We start from the raw sequence: 15,573 nt of genomic DNA, 5'->3' as shown, positions 1-15,573 counted from the left end.
ACAATTTCATGAATGGACGAATGAAAGAATCAATGAACCGTCCGCGGCTACCACAGGCGCGCCGGGCCCCGCCCCCTTCCGCTCTCCGCCCCCTCCCTCCCACACCACGCGGTGGGGCCAAGGGCGGGTCTCTCGCGACCGTTCGCTGGCGCGTGCGCGGGAGACGGCGCGCGGCCGGAGGTGGCGGGCGGGCTCCCGGTGCGCGCGCGCGAGGGGAAGGGAGGGGCGGGGCCCGGCCAGAGGCAGGCGGGCGGGCGGGCGGACGGCTGGCTGGGGAGCCGGCGGCGGCGGCGGCGGGTGACCAGCCGAGCGTGTGCCGGCTGGGACAGGACGAGGCTGCGGCGATGCTGCCTCCTGCGTAAGGAACGCCGAGGAGGCCGCGGCCCTTGAGGCCCCAGAAAGCGCGGAGGAGCTGCGGGCTGGGATCGGTGGCTTCGGGTGCCCGCCGGGCCATGGTGGCCGCGGGAGGTGGTTGGCGCGGTAGCGCGGCGGCCCGGGGCGGTGCGGGGCCGGGACAGTCGCGGCGCTGACGCCCGCAGGGCCCAGCCGCAGATATGAAGCGGAGCCGCTGCCGCGATCGACCGCAGCCGCCGCCGCCGCCGCTGCCGCAGGCAGCCGGCCGGGAGGATGGGGCTCAGCGGGCGGCGGAGCTGCCCCAGCCCCAGCCCCTGCCCCCGCGCCGGAGAGCGCCGCCCGGGAGGCAGCGACTGGAGGAGCGGACCGGGCCAGTAGGGCCCGAAGTCAGGGAGCAGGTAGGGCTGGCCGGGGTCTCGGAGGGAAAGGATGGGGAGGGGGAGCCTGAATGGGACTGACGGGGGAGGGCTGTCTCGGGCGGGAAGATTTGGGTTGGGGGAGTTGAAGGGGTGGGGACTGAATTGAAGTTGGGCAGGAGGAATGGGAGGTCTGGAGAGGCAGAAAAATGGGGAGTGGAGAAATGGAAGTATTAGTCTGGGGTTGAATGGGAAATGAGAGCGTAGGGATGAAAAATGGTCCTATGGGCGTTTGAAGTAAAGGGTTCTGGAGAAGAAGGGACGCCGCAATGTGGGCTGGCAGTGAATGAAGTGCAAAGAATAGGCTTACTAAAGGGGTATGGAGGAATTATCCAGAGGGGCAAAAAGTGTAAGGTAGGGACAGTCAGTGTGATATAGTAAATGTTATCTTATTTTCTCGAGGTTGCCTTGACAGTTGTGAAAAAGATGTCATTCCCAAGCATTCTCTGGTTTGGCCATCGTTATAGTCTTGTTGGAATATGTTCCTAGCCATTGTTAAAGTTCTCTCCAGTAATGATCCATTTTATGAGAAAGCACTTTTTAAAACATGTGCTTTGGGGCTGCATGTGTGCAATCCAAAGGCAGTACTGTGAGCAGAGAATTCATAGATTTAGTCTCTGCCTTCTAGGAGTTTACCACTGAAAATATCTTAGTGGGAAAACAGAAATGCAAAAAGTTCGTGGAGTTTCTGAATGGACAGGATGTGTTTATGTATTAATTTATTAATCGAGTGTGGGTTATTTAGAAGTAGTGGATAAAGGTCAGTTTTATGAGGGAGGAGAAGTTCTCATTAGTAGCTGTAGGAAGTTCAGTGAGTACGTGCATGGTCCTTGATCTTGTGGGATTTACAGAAAAATGTACTGTAGTAATGGACTCCAGTGACAGCTTCCCTTTTGCACATACTATTCAAGACCCTACTGACTTCATCTTTGGAGATTTGAAGGGTCCTGTTAGGTCTCCTGCCTCACAGGAGACCTTTCTCGTATGTTAAATAAGTATTTTCCATAGACATCATTATTATATAGTTTCAGTGATGCACATGTTAGCACTTGGACTTTCCCCCACTGTTGGTTTTTTATCTTGTATTCTCCACCCAGTGCTGAGTAGACTGTGCTATTGCTATCTTTGCCCTTACTTTAAGGCCGCTGAGCATTGTCCTCTTACTGTAATTTTCTCTCTCAACCTTGTCTTTTATATTCTCTGCAGTTCCTATTCAAAACATTTTAAAATGTACTTAAAACCCAGATCCTTTCCTGACTCAAGTTTACCTGGTCCAATTTACCTTATCCAGTGCTTCACTGAAGAGTTCAAGGTTACTTGATTTCTTCCCCTTTATCTCAGGATTTCTGTGTTCACTCATCCTTTTAAATCTCAAAGAAGGAAGTACTTATCCTCTTCCAGGCTAATTTCTTTATGTTTTTGATTTCATTCCCTCTTATCTTCTGTAGGCCCTTATTGTCTTATACCTCAAATAAAAACAAAACAACAGGATTTCCTTGAGTTTTGTAACCTACTTAAGCTACTTTGTAATCTCATTTTTGCTAACCAGCAACCTTCTTGAAAAATGAGTTTATGTTCAGGAGTCTGAGAAAGCTCCAGGAGATGGTGAAGGACAGAGAAGCCTGGCGTGCTGCAGTCCATGGGGTTGCAAAGAGTTAGACACAACTGAGTGACCGAACAACAACAGTTCACTGTCTCAGCTTCTTCACCTTACATACATTCCTCATATATTTGGCTTTTACACATACACTCTCCCCAAACTGATGTCTTCAAGGTCATCAGTAACTTGTGTGTTTATTTATTTACTTTTTAATTGTGATGTGACTACAGAGTGCAAATCAAAGGTTCATTCAGCCCATGAATTTTTACAGAATGAATACACCTATGTGACCGCTCCTCAGATAAAGATGTAGAACATTTCCAGTACCCTAGAATGTGCCTTTGTGTTTTCTCCCAGGTATTACCCATCTCTAGAGGTAACCACTCACCAGCCTCTATCACCATGGATTAGTGTTGCCTCTTCTGAACTTCATATAAAGTAAATCATTCAGCTCAACTCTTTTATGACTGTACTCTTTCATTCAGCTATGTCTGTAAGATTCATCTATGTTGTTTCTTTTAGAAAAAGCGTGTTCTTTTTCCCTGCTGTATAGTTTTCCCTTGTGTAAATGTACCATGATAGATGCTAAAACTTCCTTTTTTAAGTTGAAAAATAACATGTGGCTATTTGTTAAAAGTTTTCATTGTGAAAGAATTACACGGAAAGATTTGCAGCAGTCCTGGGGACCTTAAAATGACTAAATCTGATAACCTCCCTCTTCTCTGCCCTCTGTGAACTATTGGTCACTCTTGACCATGTGTTTCTTTTGACATTTTCTTCTCTTTTGTCATAATGTCTTTTCTACTCCCGTTTCTCTAACTGCTTCTTGGGTGTCTTTTTCTGTTTTCCGTTGCTGTCCCCAGTGAGTTCCTTGAGGATGTGTTTCCTCTCTGTCCTTAGCTTTTTTTCTTTTTCTTTTTTTTGGTCATGCTGAGGCTTACAGGATCTTAGTTTCCTGACCAGGGAACCCAGGCCCCTGCGTGTGAAAACACTGAGTCCTAACCACTGAACCAACAGAGAATTCCCAGCTTTTTTCTTTTATCCTTTGTTTTAAAAAATTTATTTATTTACTTATTCACTTTTGGTTGTGCTGGGTCTTTGTTGCTGCTCAGGCTTTCCTCCAGTTGCTGGGAGTGGGGATTACCCTCTGGTTGCCAAGCATGGGCTTCTCATTGCGGTGGTTTGTCTTGTTGCCGAGCACAGGCTCCAGGGCATATGGGCTTCAGTAGTTGCAGCTTATGGGCTCTGGAGCGTGTGGGCTTCATTAGTTGTGACGTGAAGGCTCAGTAGTTGTGGCACACTGGCTTAGTTGCCCCTTGGCACGTGGAATTTTCCCTGACCATGGATCGAATCCATGCCTCTTGCATTAGCAAGTGGATTCTTAACCACGGGACCACCAGGGAAGTCCACAGGTTTTTTTCTTAATTGTATTTTGTTTTTTAACAGGCTTACCCTATTCATGGCAAGTACTTAGGATATTGGGTAGGGTCTATGTGCTGTGCTTAGTCGTTCAGCTGTGTCCGACTCTTTTGTCCATGGGGATTCTCTGGGCAAGAATACTGGAGTGCGTTGCTATGCCCTCCTCCAAGGGATCTTCCCAACCCAAGAATCGAACCCAGTTCTTCGCATTGTAGGCATTCTTTACCGACTGAGCAAAAGGGTCTGTAGTTCTCTTTGTTCATGACATTATGTTAGAGAGCCTCCTTGTAAAGTCATCTGAGTCTCTAGGCCTCACCTCTTAGCTTTATATTTCCATTTCTAGCCTTAACATTTCCACCTTAGACCCTCAGCATTTGTGATCTTAACATTAGTGGTTTTCATAATTTGATAGTGTCTTGAAATTCCATGACTTGAAATTATTTGTTGAAAACTTAAAAATTTTCAATTTTGTGTGTTATGAGGTAGGATGGATTATTCCATTCATTCAGGGAGTAAAAACCTAGCTGATCACCAAGGTATCTACCTTTCAGAAATGACTTTGTTCTTCATTTCTCCTGACGTGGAATAATGCTGTTATGTGTTATACCATGCTGGTATTTAGGAATAATTTCTGAACAGGATGCAGAACTTGGATCTCTGGATTAGTGGCTTACTGTATCATTGAAATATTGATAGATTCCATTATTCTCTTTTGAAATGTGCTTCTCCCTGTGTCTTTCCTTTCTCTGGTCCTCAAACTTGAAATTATATCTGTGGTCTTTGTCTTTTCGCTCTCCCTTGACCCCCTTATCCAGATTCTGCTGATTCTGTCTTCATGATATGTTTCAAATCTTTATGCTCACTGTCATCACCTTAATTTACACCATTTATAAACTTTTGTCTTGGTTGTTGTAATATCTTAACTGCGTTTACTCTGCTTTTAGCCTTTTAACCTCTAATTTATTCTGTATTCTAATAAAGAAGATTGGAACTCCTTGCCTGTCTGAGTTGCAATAAGTATTTTTAAATAATCAATTCATTACTTTATCTTCAGAAACTTTCATTAGCTTTTTAATACCATAGAATAAAGTTTGAAGACCTTGGCATTCAAGGTCTACTTGAAACATCACTTTTTATTAGAATCAGTTAGAGGCCCCTTCTCTTGGTTCCCAATACTTTGCTTTGTATCCATTGTAGTATACATTATTGAAATAGCTTATCTCTCTTGTTAGCAAGTTCTTTGAGGCCCAGACTCTTTCATTTATTATTGTATACCTAGTGTGGTATTTGAAACATAGTTATTAGTCTGAATACTTATTAGAAACATGGATGTGTGCTGGCACTTGAAATGTATACTGAGCAATATCCTAATTGGTTGTCAGTCTCTCATCAGAGAAAAAACTCCTCGGAGGCTGTCTTAATCATCACTGTACCAGCCTTTAGTGTTTTAACTGGTACATAATGGGCACTTAGTAAATATTTGTTTCCTTCTTAGGCACTTTCATATTTTTATTTTAATTAGTTATCTATCTGAAAAACTTTCTTCTCAGTCTTTGCCCATTGAAATTCTACTCAAGCTTCCAGGCCTAACTCGTGCCACAGAAACTGTTCTGTGAAGTTGCTTTTCTATGATTGGGCTGTCATAAATAGCACTTCTGTCCTTCTGTATTCATTTTATATTATTTCGTATCTGCTTTTAAGTTGTAAATTATTGAGGGTGGGAACTATATCATCATTTTATATACCATAATACGTAATCAAGGCCTTTGTCACAATAGGCACATAATTATTTACTACCTGAATGAATGAACAGGAAATGATTCAAATATTTTGAATTGAGTAATTGAACTGAATTGAATTGAGTAATAACGGTAGTAAGAGAGAAATAGGTAAGTAAAGAAAATGAGACATTTTTGAAGATGGAGGAAGATGGAGTTCAATTTTACTTTCTAGAATTCTCTCAGCACCATTAAGGAATTTTCAAAAATTTTTTCATGAAAATCATAATTCGGCACTGGAATGTTATTGTATAGTCAAAGTGAAGTGAAAGTTGCCCAGTCACATCCAACTCTTTGTGACCCCGTGGACTGTATACTGTATAGTCCATGGAATTCTCTAGGCCAGAATACTGGAATATGTAGCCTTTCCCTTCTCTGGGGGATTTTCCAAACCCAGGGATCAAACCCAGGTCTCCTGCATTGCAGGCAGATTCTTTACCAGCTGAGCCACAAGAGAAGCCCAAGAATATTGGAGTGGGTAGCCTATCCCTTCTCCAGAGGATCTTCCCAAACCAGGGATTGAACTGGGGTCTCCTGCATTGCAGACGAATTCTTTACCAACTGAGCTATCAGGGAAGCCCAAAAGCACAGGGCAGAAAATACGCAGAGGGAAAACTGCATGTATTTTTTAGGAAACTGTAATTGATTTGGTATTGTTGGAATTTGAACTTGGAGGCATAGATGATGAGTTTAGAGCCTAAAAGAGCCTAGATGGGTAGAAGATCTTTACTACTATTTAAAAAGAGTAAAGTAGGGGTCTTACTTGTTTTTTTAACCTGGGTTACTCTGGCAGCTGTGTGGAGGATACAGTGTAGGACATGGTGATTAAGGCATGGGCGTTTGAGAATTTTTCTGAGTTTTCCCAGGGGCTTTACAGGTGGCACAGTAGTAAAGACTCTGCCTGCCAATGCTCGAGATGCTGGTTCGATCCCTCGGTTGGGAACATCCCTGAGAAGGAAATGGCAGCTTACTCCAATATTCTTGCCTGGGAAATCCCATTGACAGAGGAGCCTGACAGGCTATATCAGATGTGATTGAGCAGGTACTCATGCTAAGTTTTCAATGGAAGGTGTGTGCTTAGTTGCTCAATCATGTCCAATTGTGACCCCATGGACTATAGCCCGCTAGGCTCCTCTGTTCTTGGAATTCTCCAGGCAAGAATGCTGGAGAGGATGACCATTCCCTTCTCCAGGGGATCTTCCTGACACAGAGATCAAACCTGAGTCTCCTGCATTGCAGGTGGATCCTTTATCATTTGAGCCATTGGGGTGCTAGTGATAAAGAACTCGCTTGTCAATGGAGGAGACATAAGAGACTCGGGTTTGACCCCTGGGTCAGGAAGATCTCCTTGAGGAGGGCATGGCAACCCATTCTAGTATCAGTATTCTTGCTTAGAGAATCCTGTGGACAGAGGAACCTGGGAGGCCACTGTCCATAGGATTGCAAAGAGCTGGACACGAGTGAAGTGACTTAGCACGCACCTGCTCCAGTCTGACCTCTGCAATGACAATGAGTTTTCAATACAGAGTGTTTGTTAACTCTTTCCTCCCATCTTGTCCTGAAGTAATATAAGTAAGGGCCAGCCCTGAAAACCTATTACCTTTGGGAGATTTGATTTCATCAAAGGTCCTGGGAGCAGAGAGCCTGGGATGATTGAAGCAGGTTGGACAGTTTTCCCTGATGAGCGTAGGATACATCTGCTTACAGATTTTTCCCCATCTTTGTTTTACTGGATGCCTCTTAGCCTAAGATCAGCCTAAAAGCTTTTTCCACCCCAGTTACTTATGGTGACCTATGATTAGGACTGTCAGAGGCAGCTTCATACTGCAATCACTATGCCTCCTTCATTGCTAGTCTTAGCTACTATATGGTTCTTTGCTAAATTTGCTACCTAGCTTTGTACTTTTTGGTAAAACCCCCATGGTACCTTGGTAATTATCTTTTTTATCAGCAGGTATTGGTTGTTTTTCTTCTCTTTTATACGTACTTGGGGTTCCAAAGAGGTTTGAAAACCAGGTTGTTGGGTCAAGGGCTAGCCCTGGGGGTGGAGGAAGAAGTCCTCAGGGGAGAGCAGAGACTGGGCGTCCCTGGGAGTCAGGACTTACACATGATGCACTGTTCGTCCTACATAGCTGGCCGCCTTTTTGTTTCAGTGTTGTACCTCATTGTCAACCCCAAACTCTTTTCTCTGCACTATAGCCATATACACAGTGCTGATGTAAAAGTCAAAGTGCTCAGTTGTGTCCGGCTCTTTGCAACCCCATGGACTATACAGTCCATGCAATTCTCCAGGCCAGAATACTGGAGTGGATAGCCATTTGCTCTCCAGGAGATCTTCCCAACCCAGGGATGGAACCCAGGTCTCCCACATTGCAGGCAGATTCTTTACCAGCTGAGCCACCAGTGAAGACCCTATATAAAGTGGAAATATAGTAAATAATTGATGGGGAAAATTGATATCAACCTGAGCTTCCTGCTTCCATGTTCATTGGGCATATTTCATCTTTACTAATAATAGTTCCACTTCTAAAATCTTAGTTTACAGCTTATCACACTCTGATCTTCACATCATCTTCTGTTTCTGTAGCTTGCATTCATTCATCCCCAAAATTGTTCAAACTCTTTGTAACCTCTGGTCTGTTGATTTTTGCTTTTTCCTAAATCATCTTTTCATTGTTGGTCACCTCATGCCTCTACTTTCCTCCCTGTCCAACTAAATATTTCATGGGCTGTCATAATTATTCCTATGTGTGTTCCTTCAGTACCTTCTGTCTTAGCTGTCATACCTGTCATACTGGAGAAAATCCCAACTGTGATTAAACCAACTCTGTCTATGGTACACTTGTACCAGATAATAAAAGAAATAAGTAAAATATGTAGTGTGCTATAGGGTGATAAATACTATGAAGAAAATAAAACAGGAAAGGGGGATATAGAGTGATGGGAGATTTTATGGCTTTAAATAGCATTATCATGAAAGATATCTCTTTGGAATGAGATGTTTGAGTAAAGACCTGAAGAATATAAGAAACAGGCATTTCAATTCTGAGGGGAAGAATATACTTGGTAGCGGTAGAAAGCTCCTTAGGCTGGAAGCATATCTTTAGCTCTAAAATTTTGTTTGAGGAACACCAAGGAGCCCAAGTATGGCTAGAGTAGAGTGAGTAAGAGAAAGGGTAGTAGATGAGATCAAAGGGGAAAGATGGGGAGAGGAGGGCTGAATTATGGAGAGTTTCAGATGGGTAAGTGTCTTACAGGGTAAGGTTTTTGGCTTTTGTGCTGAAGGAGATGAAAAGCCATTGGAGAATTTTGAGCAGAGGAATCACGTGATCTGACATTCATTTTAATCCCATCTGTTTGACTACTTTCAGGAGCATTGACTGAATGGGTATGTGGAAGCAGAGAGACCACTCAAGAGACTCTTGCAGTTACTCAGGCAAACGAGCAAGGGATATGAAATAATTGTCTGTGAATAAGAGAATGCTTTTTTGTAGAACAAAACCACTTGAAAGCGTTGTCTGTATCTTCTTTCATTTCTTCTGCTCTTACTCTTTCTTGAACCCATTCCAGTCAAATCAGGCCTTAGTCTCCTAATTCCACTGCAGCACTTATGTCAGGGTCATCATTGGTCACGTCCAGTAGCCAGTTTTCAGTATTCATCTCACTCAACCTGCTGCTTTTGACATGGTTGATCATTCCATCATTTGGCTCCTGGGACCGTGCTCTCTTGGTTTTCTTCCAGTCTCACCAGTGCTTCAGAGAGCTTAGTATTTAATCTGCTTCTACAATCTGTTCTCTCTCCTGGTGTAATCTCATTAGATTGTATTACTTTGCATTTCATCTGTCTGCTGTTGATTCCCATGTTTTTTCCTCTAGTCTTGACTTTCCTCTGAGCTCTAACTCCTTTTTTCAGTTGTGAGTGTAACATTTCTATTTGGGTAGCGAATAGACCTTTCAAACTTAATGTGTCCAGAGTTTAACCCTGTTTTTATTTCCTTTTCTGCTTCTCCTTCAGTCTTAATGTCTCCTTCATGTCAATAAATGGCACTATCATTCAAGCTATGACAAACCTAGACAGAGTATTAAAAAGCAGAGACAACACTTTGCTGACAAAGGTACATATACTCAAAGCTATGATTTTTCTAGTAGTCGTGAACAGATGTGAGAGTTGAGCCATAAAGAAGGTTGAGTGCTGAATAATTGATGCTTTTGAACTGTGGTGTTGGAGAAGACTCTTGAGAGACTGACTGTTGGACTGCAAGGAGATCAAACCAGTCCATCCAAAAGGAAATCAGTCCTGAATATTCACTGCAAGGACTGATGCTGAAACTGAAGCTCCATTACTTTGGCCACTTGATGTGAAGAACTGACTCACTGGAAAAGACTATGATGCTGGGAAAGATTGAGGGCAGGAGGAGGAGGAGTGACCAGAGGGTAAGATGGTTGGATGGCATCATCAACTCAATGGACATGAATTTGAGCCAACTCTGGGAGATGGTGATGGACAGGGAAGCGTGGCATGGTGCAGTCTATGGGGTCGCAAAGAGTCGGACACTACTGAGTGGCTACACCACAAAATCATTCACTCAGAGCAAAATATGGAAGTTGTTTTTGATTCTTTTCTAAACCTCATATTCCACATTCAGCCCATCAGTTCTGGTTGGTGCAGTATTCAAACTGCGTGAGACTTTTCCCCACTAGCTCCATCACTAGTCTAATATTAGCCTCTTTCATCTTCCATCTGGGTTACTATAAAAGTCTCCTAACCTGTCTTCCTGATTCTATTCTTCTACCCTCCCCCCCAACTATGATAATGATAATTGGTACACAGCAAGAGCAGTATCATCCTGTAAAAGCTAAAGTCAAAATTTGTCACCTTCTCTAGTTAAAAGTGGCTTTCCATCACAGTTAGTCAAAGTTGAAGGTGCTTGCTTTGTCCTTTAAGTGCCTACGTGATCTGCCTCTGCTGCTGCTGCTGCTGCTGCGTCGCTTCAGTCATGTCCTAGGCCTTCTCAAACCTCATTTCCTTCTCTTCCTTTTGTTACTGTGCTCTAGTCACAGTGGCTGCCTTGATGGTCTCCAGATATATTAAGCATGCTCTTCCCTGAGGACATTTTAAAAATTATTTGAGGACTTCTATACTTAGTATTTTTCTCTACCTGAGGTGTTCTTTCTCTGGATATGTTTATATGACTGGCTTCCTCATTTCATTTAGGTCTCTGTTCAGATATCACCTCCTCAAAGAGGCCTTCCTTGACCAGCCTTTTTAACGTAGCATTCTTAGTCACTCCTGTCCCCTCTTTTTATTATGTCCTTTATTCACCTGTGACTGTCACATATTTGTTATTTATTGTCATTCTCACACATTAGGATATATGCTCCCTGAGGATATGAATTTGAATTGGTTTTTCCTTACTGCTGTATCTCCAGTTTCTAGACATGTATATTGGAGATACTAAAGAAATGCTTCTTGAGTGAATATATAGTGATTAAGTCATTGTCTGACCTTAGATTCCAACTGTGTGACCTGATGCAAGTTACTTAAATTCCTTAAGCCTTAATCACCCCATGTGTATGTAGTGGAGATAATTTCATTACCAATTTCATTGTTAGGATTTAATAAGTTAATCCATGTAAAACACTTACTACAAAGCCTGATACCAACGAATGCTCAATAATGGTTAATTATTATATTTTTAGAATACATGCATAGAATGTGTGAATATAGGGTTCATATTTTTCAGTGTTCTTATCTGGTTTCAGAAAGAAATAAAAAAAAGGTATGTCTTGACCTTTGATTTGTTGGCATTATTGAACTGTCCTTTTATTTTGTTCAGCTTGAAAAAGCGGCTTTAATTTGTATATTTTTCCTTTTAGACCACCAGGCTCCTCTGTCTATGGGGATTCTTGAGGTAAGAATACTGGAGTGGGTAGCCTATCCCTTCTCCAGGGGATCTTCCCGACCCAGAATCAACCCGGGGTCTCCTGCAGGCAGATTCTTTACAACCTGAGCTACCAGGGAAGCCCTTAGGGAAACTTCATGAATTTCTTTCTAAGTAACTGGTTTAGAATGTGTTATAGTCTCCCTAGGCTTTAGAATGTATTTAATAGCAAATATGGACCAAGGAAACCACATTTTAAATTCTGTGATATTTTAGTTGTTTACCAATTTTAATGTAATGTTCACCCTTCTTAAGGGTGGACCTTGCAGCAGAAGTACAAATCCTTTAACCTTCGATTTGTTGGGAGATGAAGAAGCCACATAGCTTCTCTGCCTGTATTTCAGCAAAACAGGGGTAATATAGATGTAGGAATACTAATTTTATATAAATTATTTATTATATGTATACTTTTGCTTTCTAACCTTGTTCCACTCAGCATTGTTTTTGAGAATTATATGTCACAGATCAGCACACTTTTTCTGTTCAGGGCAATATAATAAGTATTTTAGGTTTTGTCATACTGTTTGTTTCACAACTACATACTCAACTAAACTGTTGTAGCATGACAGCATCCCTAAGACAATATGCCAATGAATGAACTTACCTATATTTCAATAGACTTTATATAGAGATATTGAAATTAGAATTTTATCTAATTTCCATATTTGTCATATTGAGAATACTATTTTACAAACTCTTGTTCTATTCATTTGTTTTCCAACTATTTACAAATGTAAAAATTTCTTTTAGCTCCCTGGGTAGACATAAGCAGACTGTGGGCACGACATGGCCTACCAGCTGAAGTTTACTTACCTTGATCTATGTTATCTTAACACATTTAGATTAATGTCATCAATTTTAAACTGCTATATAGCATTATTTTGAAAGAATAATTTGTAATATGTAAACTTTTTAAAAAAACTTGGACTTCCCTGGTGGCTCAGATGGTAAAGAACCCGCCTGCAATGCTGGAGACCTGGGTTTTATCACTGGGTTGGGAAGATCCCCTTAAGGTGGACATGGCAACCTACTCCAGTATGCTCACCTGGAGAATCCCCATGGACAGAGGAGCCTGGCAGGCTACAGTCCATGGGATCACAAAGAGTCCAATACGACTGAGTGACTAAGCACAGCACAACAAACATTTTGTTATAATAATGGACCATTAGGTGATTCCCACTTTCCAGCGCTACAGTAAATATTCTTGTACTTATCTCCTTGTGCACATGTGCAGGAGTTTCTCTTACAGGATATTGTTGCCAGATTGCTTTTTTCAGTGTTTGTACCTGTATGTGCTTTGCCACTGATGTTTCGCTGTGTCCTTGACAACTCTTGGTGTTATCACTTTTTGTTAATTTTCTAGATTTAGATGGCATCTCAGTGCTTTAAATACATTTTCCTGATTATTAGCAAGGTTGAGAATCTCTTCACAGATTTAGTATTTACTTGGAAGTTTTGCTTTCTGTGACTTCCTTAGTTATGAACTTTGTTTTTCTCATAAACTTCCTTTTTATTTTTCTTATTGATTGTTGTTGAGTTTTTTTTTTAAATTGTCATTTAGAAATAGAATATGGCGAAGAAGTATTGTAGGGAAAGAGCAAATTAGCCAAGATAGCAGTGAGGAGAGTCTTTCAACCCACGGCCTCTCGCTCTCGCACCATGTTTTGTAAATACACGGTTATGTAACAGCTGAGGTCACTTATGGCACTGCACGTGCACTTCACAACTTACCCGCCTGGCCACAGTCCACCTTTGTTCTGCAAACATATATAAGCTCCACCTGCAAAGCCCTTGAGGCTGCATTATGTCTGCATCTGCTAGGTCAACCACAGGAGAATACAGTGTGTCTGCCTTAGGGCTGCTGCGCTAGCCCGGAGAGAATAAACATGTCTGCAGTTCCTTGAGTTTTCTTCCAGCTTCCCCACTTGTGCCTTGCCCATCCTGGGTTCAGCAAACAGTGAGATACAGGGAGATAAATATACTTTAGGTTTGAATTCTCTTAATAGCTTAGTAGGTTTGAATTTGAAATGGTGATAGCAATGTCTATTTAACCATGTTGTTCTTATGGTTATAAATTGCCTAGTTTGTATTGGAGCTCACTAAATGTTTGTTTCTATGTTTTTCATTGTGTGTGTTCTTTGTGACTACTGTAACTTTATGTGTAGCAAAGTATTCCTTTTGTAGCAGACCACTTGTTTTGTGAATTTTCTTCTTTCCTCCTTTTTTTCTTTTTTTACTATTGTTTATTGTCAAATACAACAAGTACAGAAAAGCAGTTAAAAACAAAAAGATAATTTAGTGAATTATAAAATGAACACCATTAATCAAGCAGAATTTTACCAGCCATTCAGGAAACTTCTTGCTGTGGCCCTCCCAATCATAGTCCCTCTGTCTCTGCAAAAGTAATCAGTATTCTGACCTAGGGATTCTCTGGTAGTTCAGACGGTAAAGAATCTGCCTGTAATGCAGGAGACCTGGGTTTAGTCCCTGGGTTGGGAAGATCCCCTGGAGGAGGGTATGGCAACCCACTCCAGTATTCTTGCCTGAAGAATCCCATGGACAGAGGAGCTTGGTGGGCTCTACAGTCCATAGGGTTACAAAGAGTCAGACACGACTGAGTGACTAGGCATAGCACAGCAGATTCTGACTTAAGCATTTCTTTGTATTTCTCTTTAAGTCTGCATCTAAGACATTACAGTTTAGTCTTGCCCATTTAAAAAAACTAGATGTGTTTGTCTCTTTTAATCTATACGTTTTCCTTTCATCTCTTCTTTAAAGTCTGTATGTTGAAAAACTTTGGAACATTTGACCTGTAGTTTCCCTTAGTCTAGATTCATAGTTACGGTGCATTTCAAAATGTTTCAGCTCCTTTGTATTGCCTGCAAGTTACAGCTGGATAGAGAGGCTTAATCAGTCTCAGGTTCAATTCCTTTGGCAAGATTTTGGGTGGTAGTGTGTTCTTTAAATAGAAGGCACACGATGTCTGCTTTTTGTTCTTTGATTGGGGGTCCCCGTACATAATGAAATTCATCTTTCTCACTGTTTTGAATATTTTTCTCTTTGTTGTTGGCTTTAACAGTTGGTAATGATATGTTTTGACTCAAATTCTGTGTGAGTTTAACCTACTTGAGGTTCATTGAGCTTCTGCACATGTAGGCTTATGTCTCATCAAATTTGGGAAGTTTTTGGCAGTTGTTTCTTCAGGTATTCTTCCCATTTCTCTCTTCTTCTTCTGGGATTCCCTTAATGCATATATTGTTTCTTTTGAAGATGAACCCCTCATCTCTTAGGCTCTCTTCACTTTATTCTCTTTTTTTCTTTTTGTTCCTCAGACTATATAGCTTTAATTGTCTTGTCCTCGAGATTGCTGATTATGTCTTTGCTTTCTCAAATTTGCCATTGAACCCCCTACTGAACTTTTCATTTATTGGCTTTCTTATTTCTAGAATTTCTATTTGATTCCCTTTTATAATTTGTCTTTTTGTTGATAATCTTGTTTTGTTCATACATTGTTTTCCTCATTTTCTTTAATTCTTTGCAAGTGTTTTCCTTTAGTGATAGGAGCTTATTTAAGACGATAGATTTCAAGTATACTGCCAAGTGGAATGCTGGGCTTCCTCAGGGATGTTTTCTGTTAATGTATTTTGACTCTTGAGTGGACCATACTTTCTTATTTCTTTATACATCTTGTGTTTTTTTAAAAATTGTTGTTGTTGAAAAGTAGAGATTTGAATATTGGCAACTCGGGAATACAGTGTTTCCCCTTTCCCCAGGTTTTGCTATTTTTTAAATATTGAAGGCTGTAGTTGTTCATTTGTCTAGTGAATTTTCCCAGCCTTTTTTGTAGAAATTGTATTTCTTGCTGTTTGTGATACTGAAGTCTCCGTTCCTTAGCTTGTATTTTGATTATGGTTTTTTGGATTGCCAGGAGCTAAACAAACAAACATACAGTCAGTATGTTTGTTTTCAGATCAGATCAGATCAGTCGCTCAGTCGTGTCCGACTCTTTGCCACCCCATGAATTGCAGCACACCAGGCCTCCCTGTCCATCACCAACTCCCGGA

At 41.6% G+C, this 15,573-nt stretch overlaps 1 protein-coding gene across 4 annotated transcripts in view; it reads left to right on the top strand.

Moving 5' to 3' along the window:
* Positions 1-251: 251 nt before the first annotated feature.
* Positions 252-15,573, top strand: part of MAST2 (microtubule associated serine/threonine kinase 2) — a 207,100-nt gene continuing 191,778 nt past the window's right edge. For all 4 annotated transcript variants that reach the window (XM_027537403.1, XM_027537402.1, XM_027537401.1 and 1 more), the window contains exon 1: positions 252-752. In XM_027537403.1, the coding sequence (XP_027393204.1) occupies positions 555-752 (198 nt within the window). In that variant the 5' untranslated portion in view covers positions 252-554. The remainder of the gene's footprint in view (positions 753-15,573) is intronic.

This window comes from Bos indicus x Bos taurus, chromosome 3 (assembly GCF_003369695.1).
Source record: "Bos indicus x Bos taurus breed Angus x Brahman F1 hybrid chromosome 3, Bos_hybrid_MaternalHap_v2.0, whole genome shotgun sequence".
Taxonomy (NCBI): Eukaryota; Metazoa; Chordata; class Mammalia; order Artiodactyla; family Bovidae; genus Bos; species Bos indicus x Bos taurus.
Note: the sequence above shows the minus strand (reverse complement) of the source record. Positions and strands in the feature narration are given on the sequence as shown.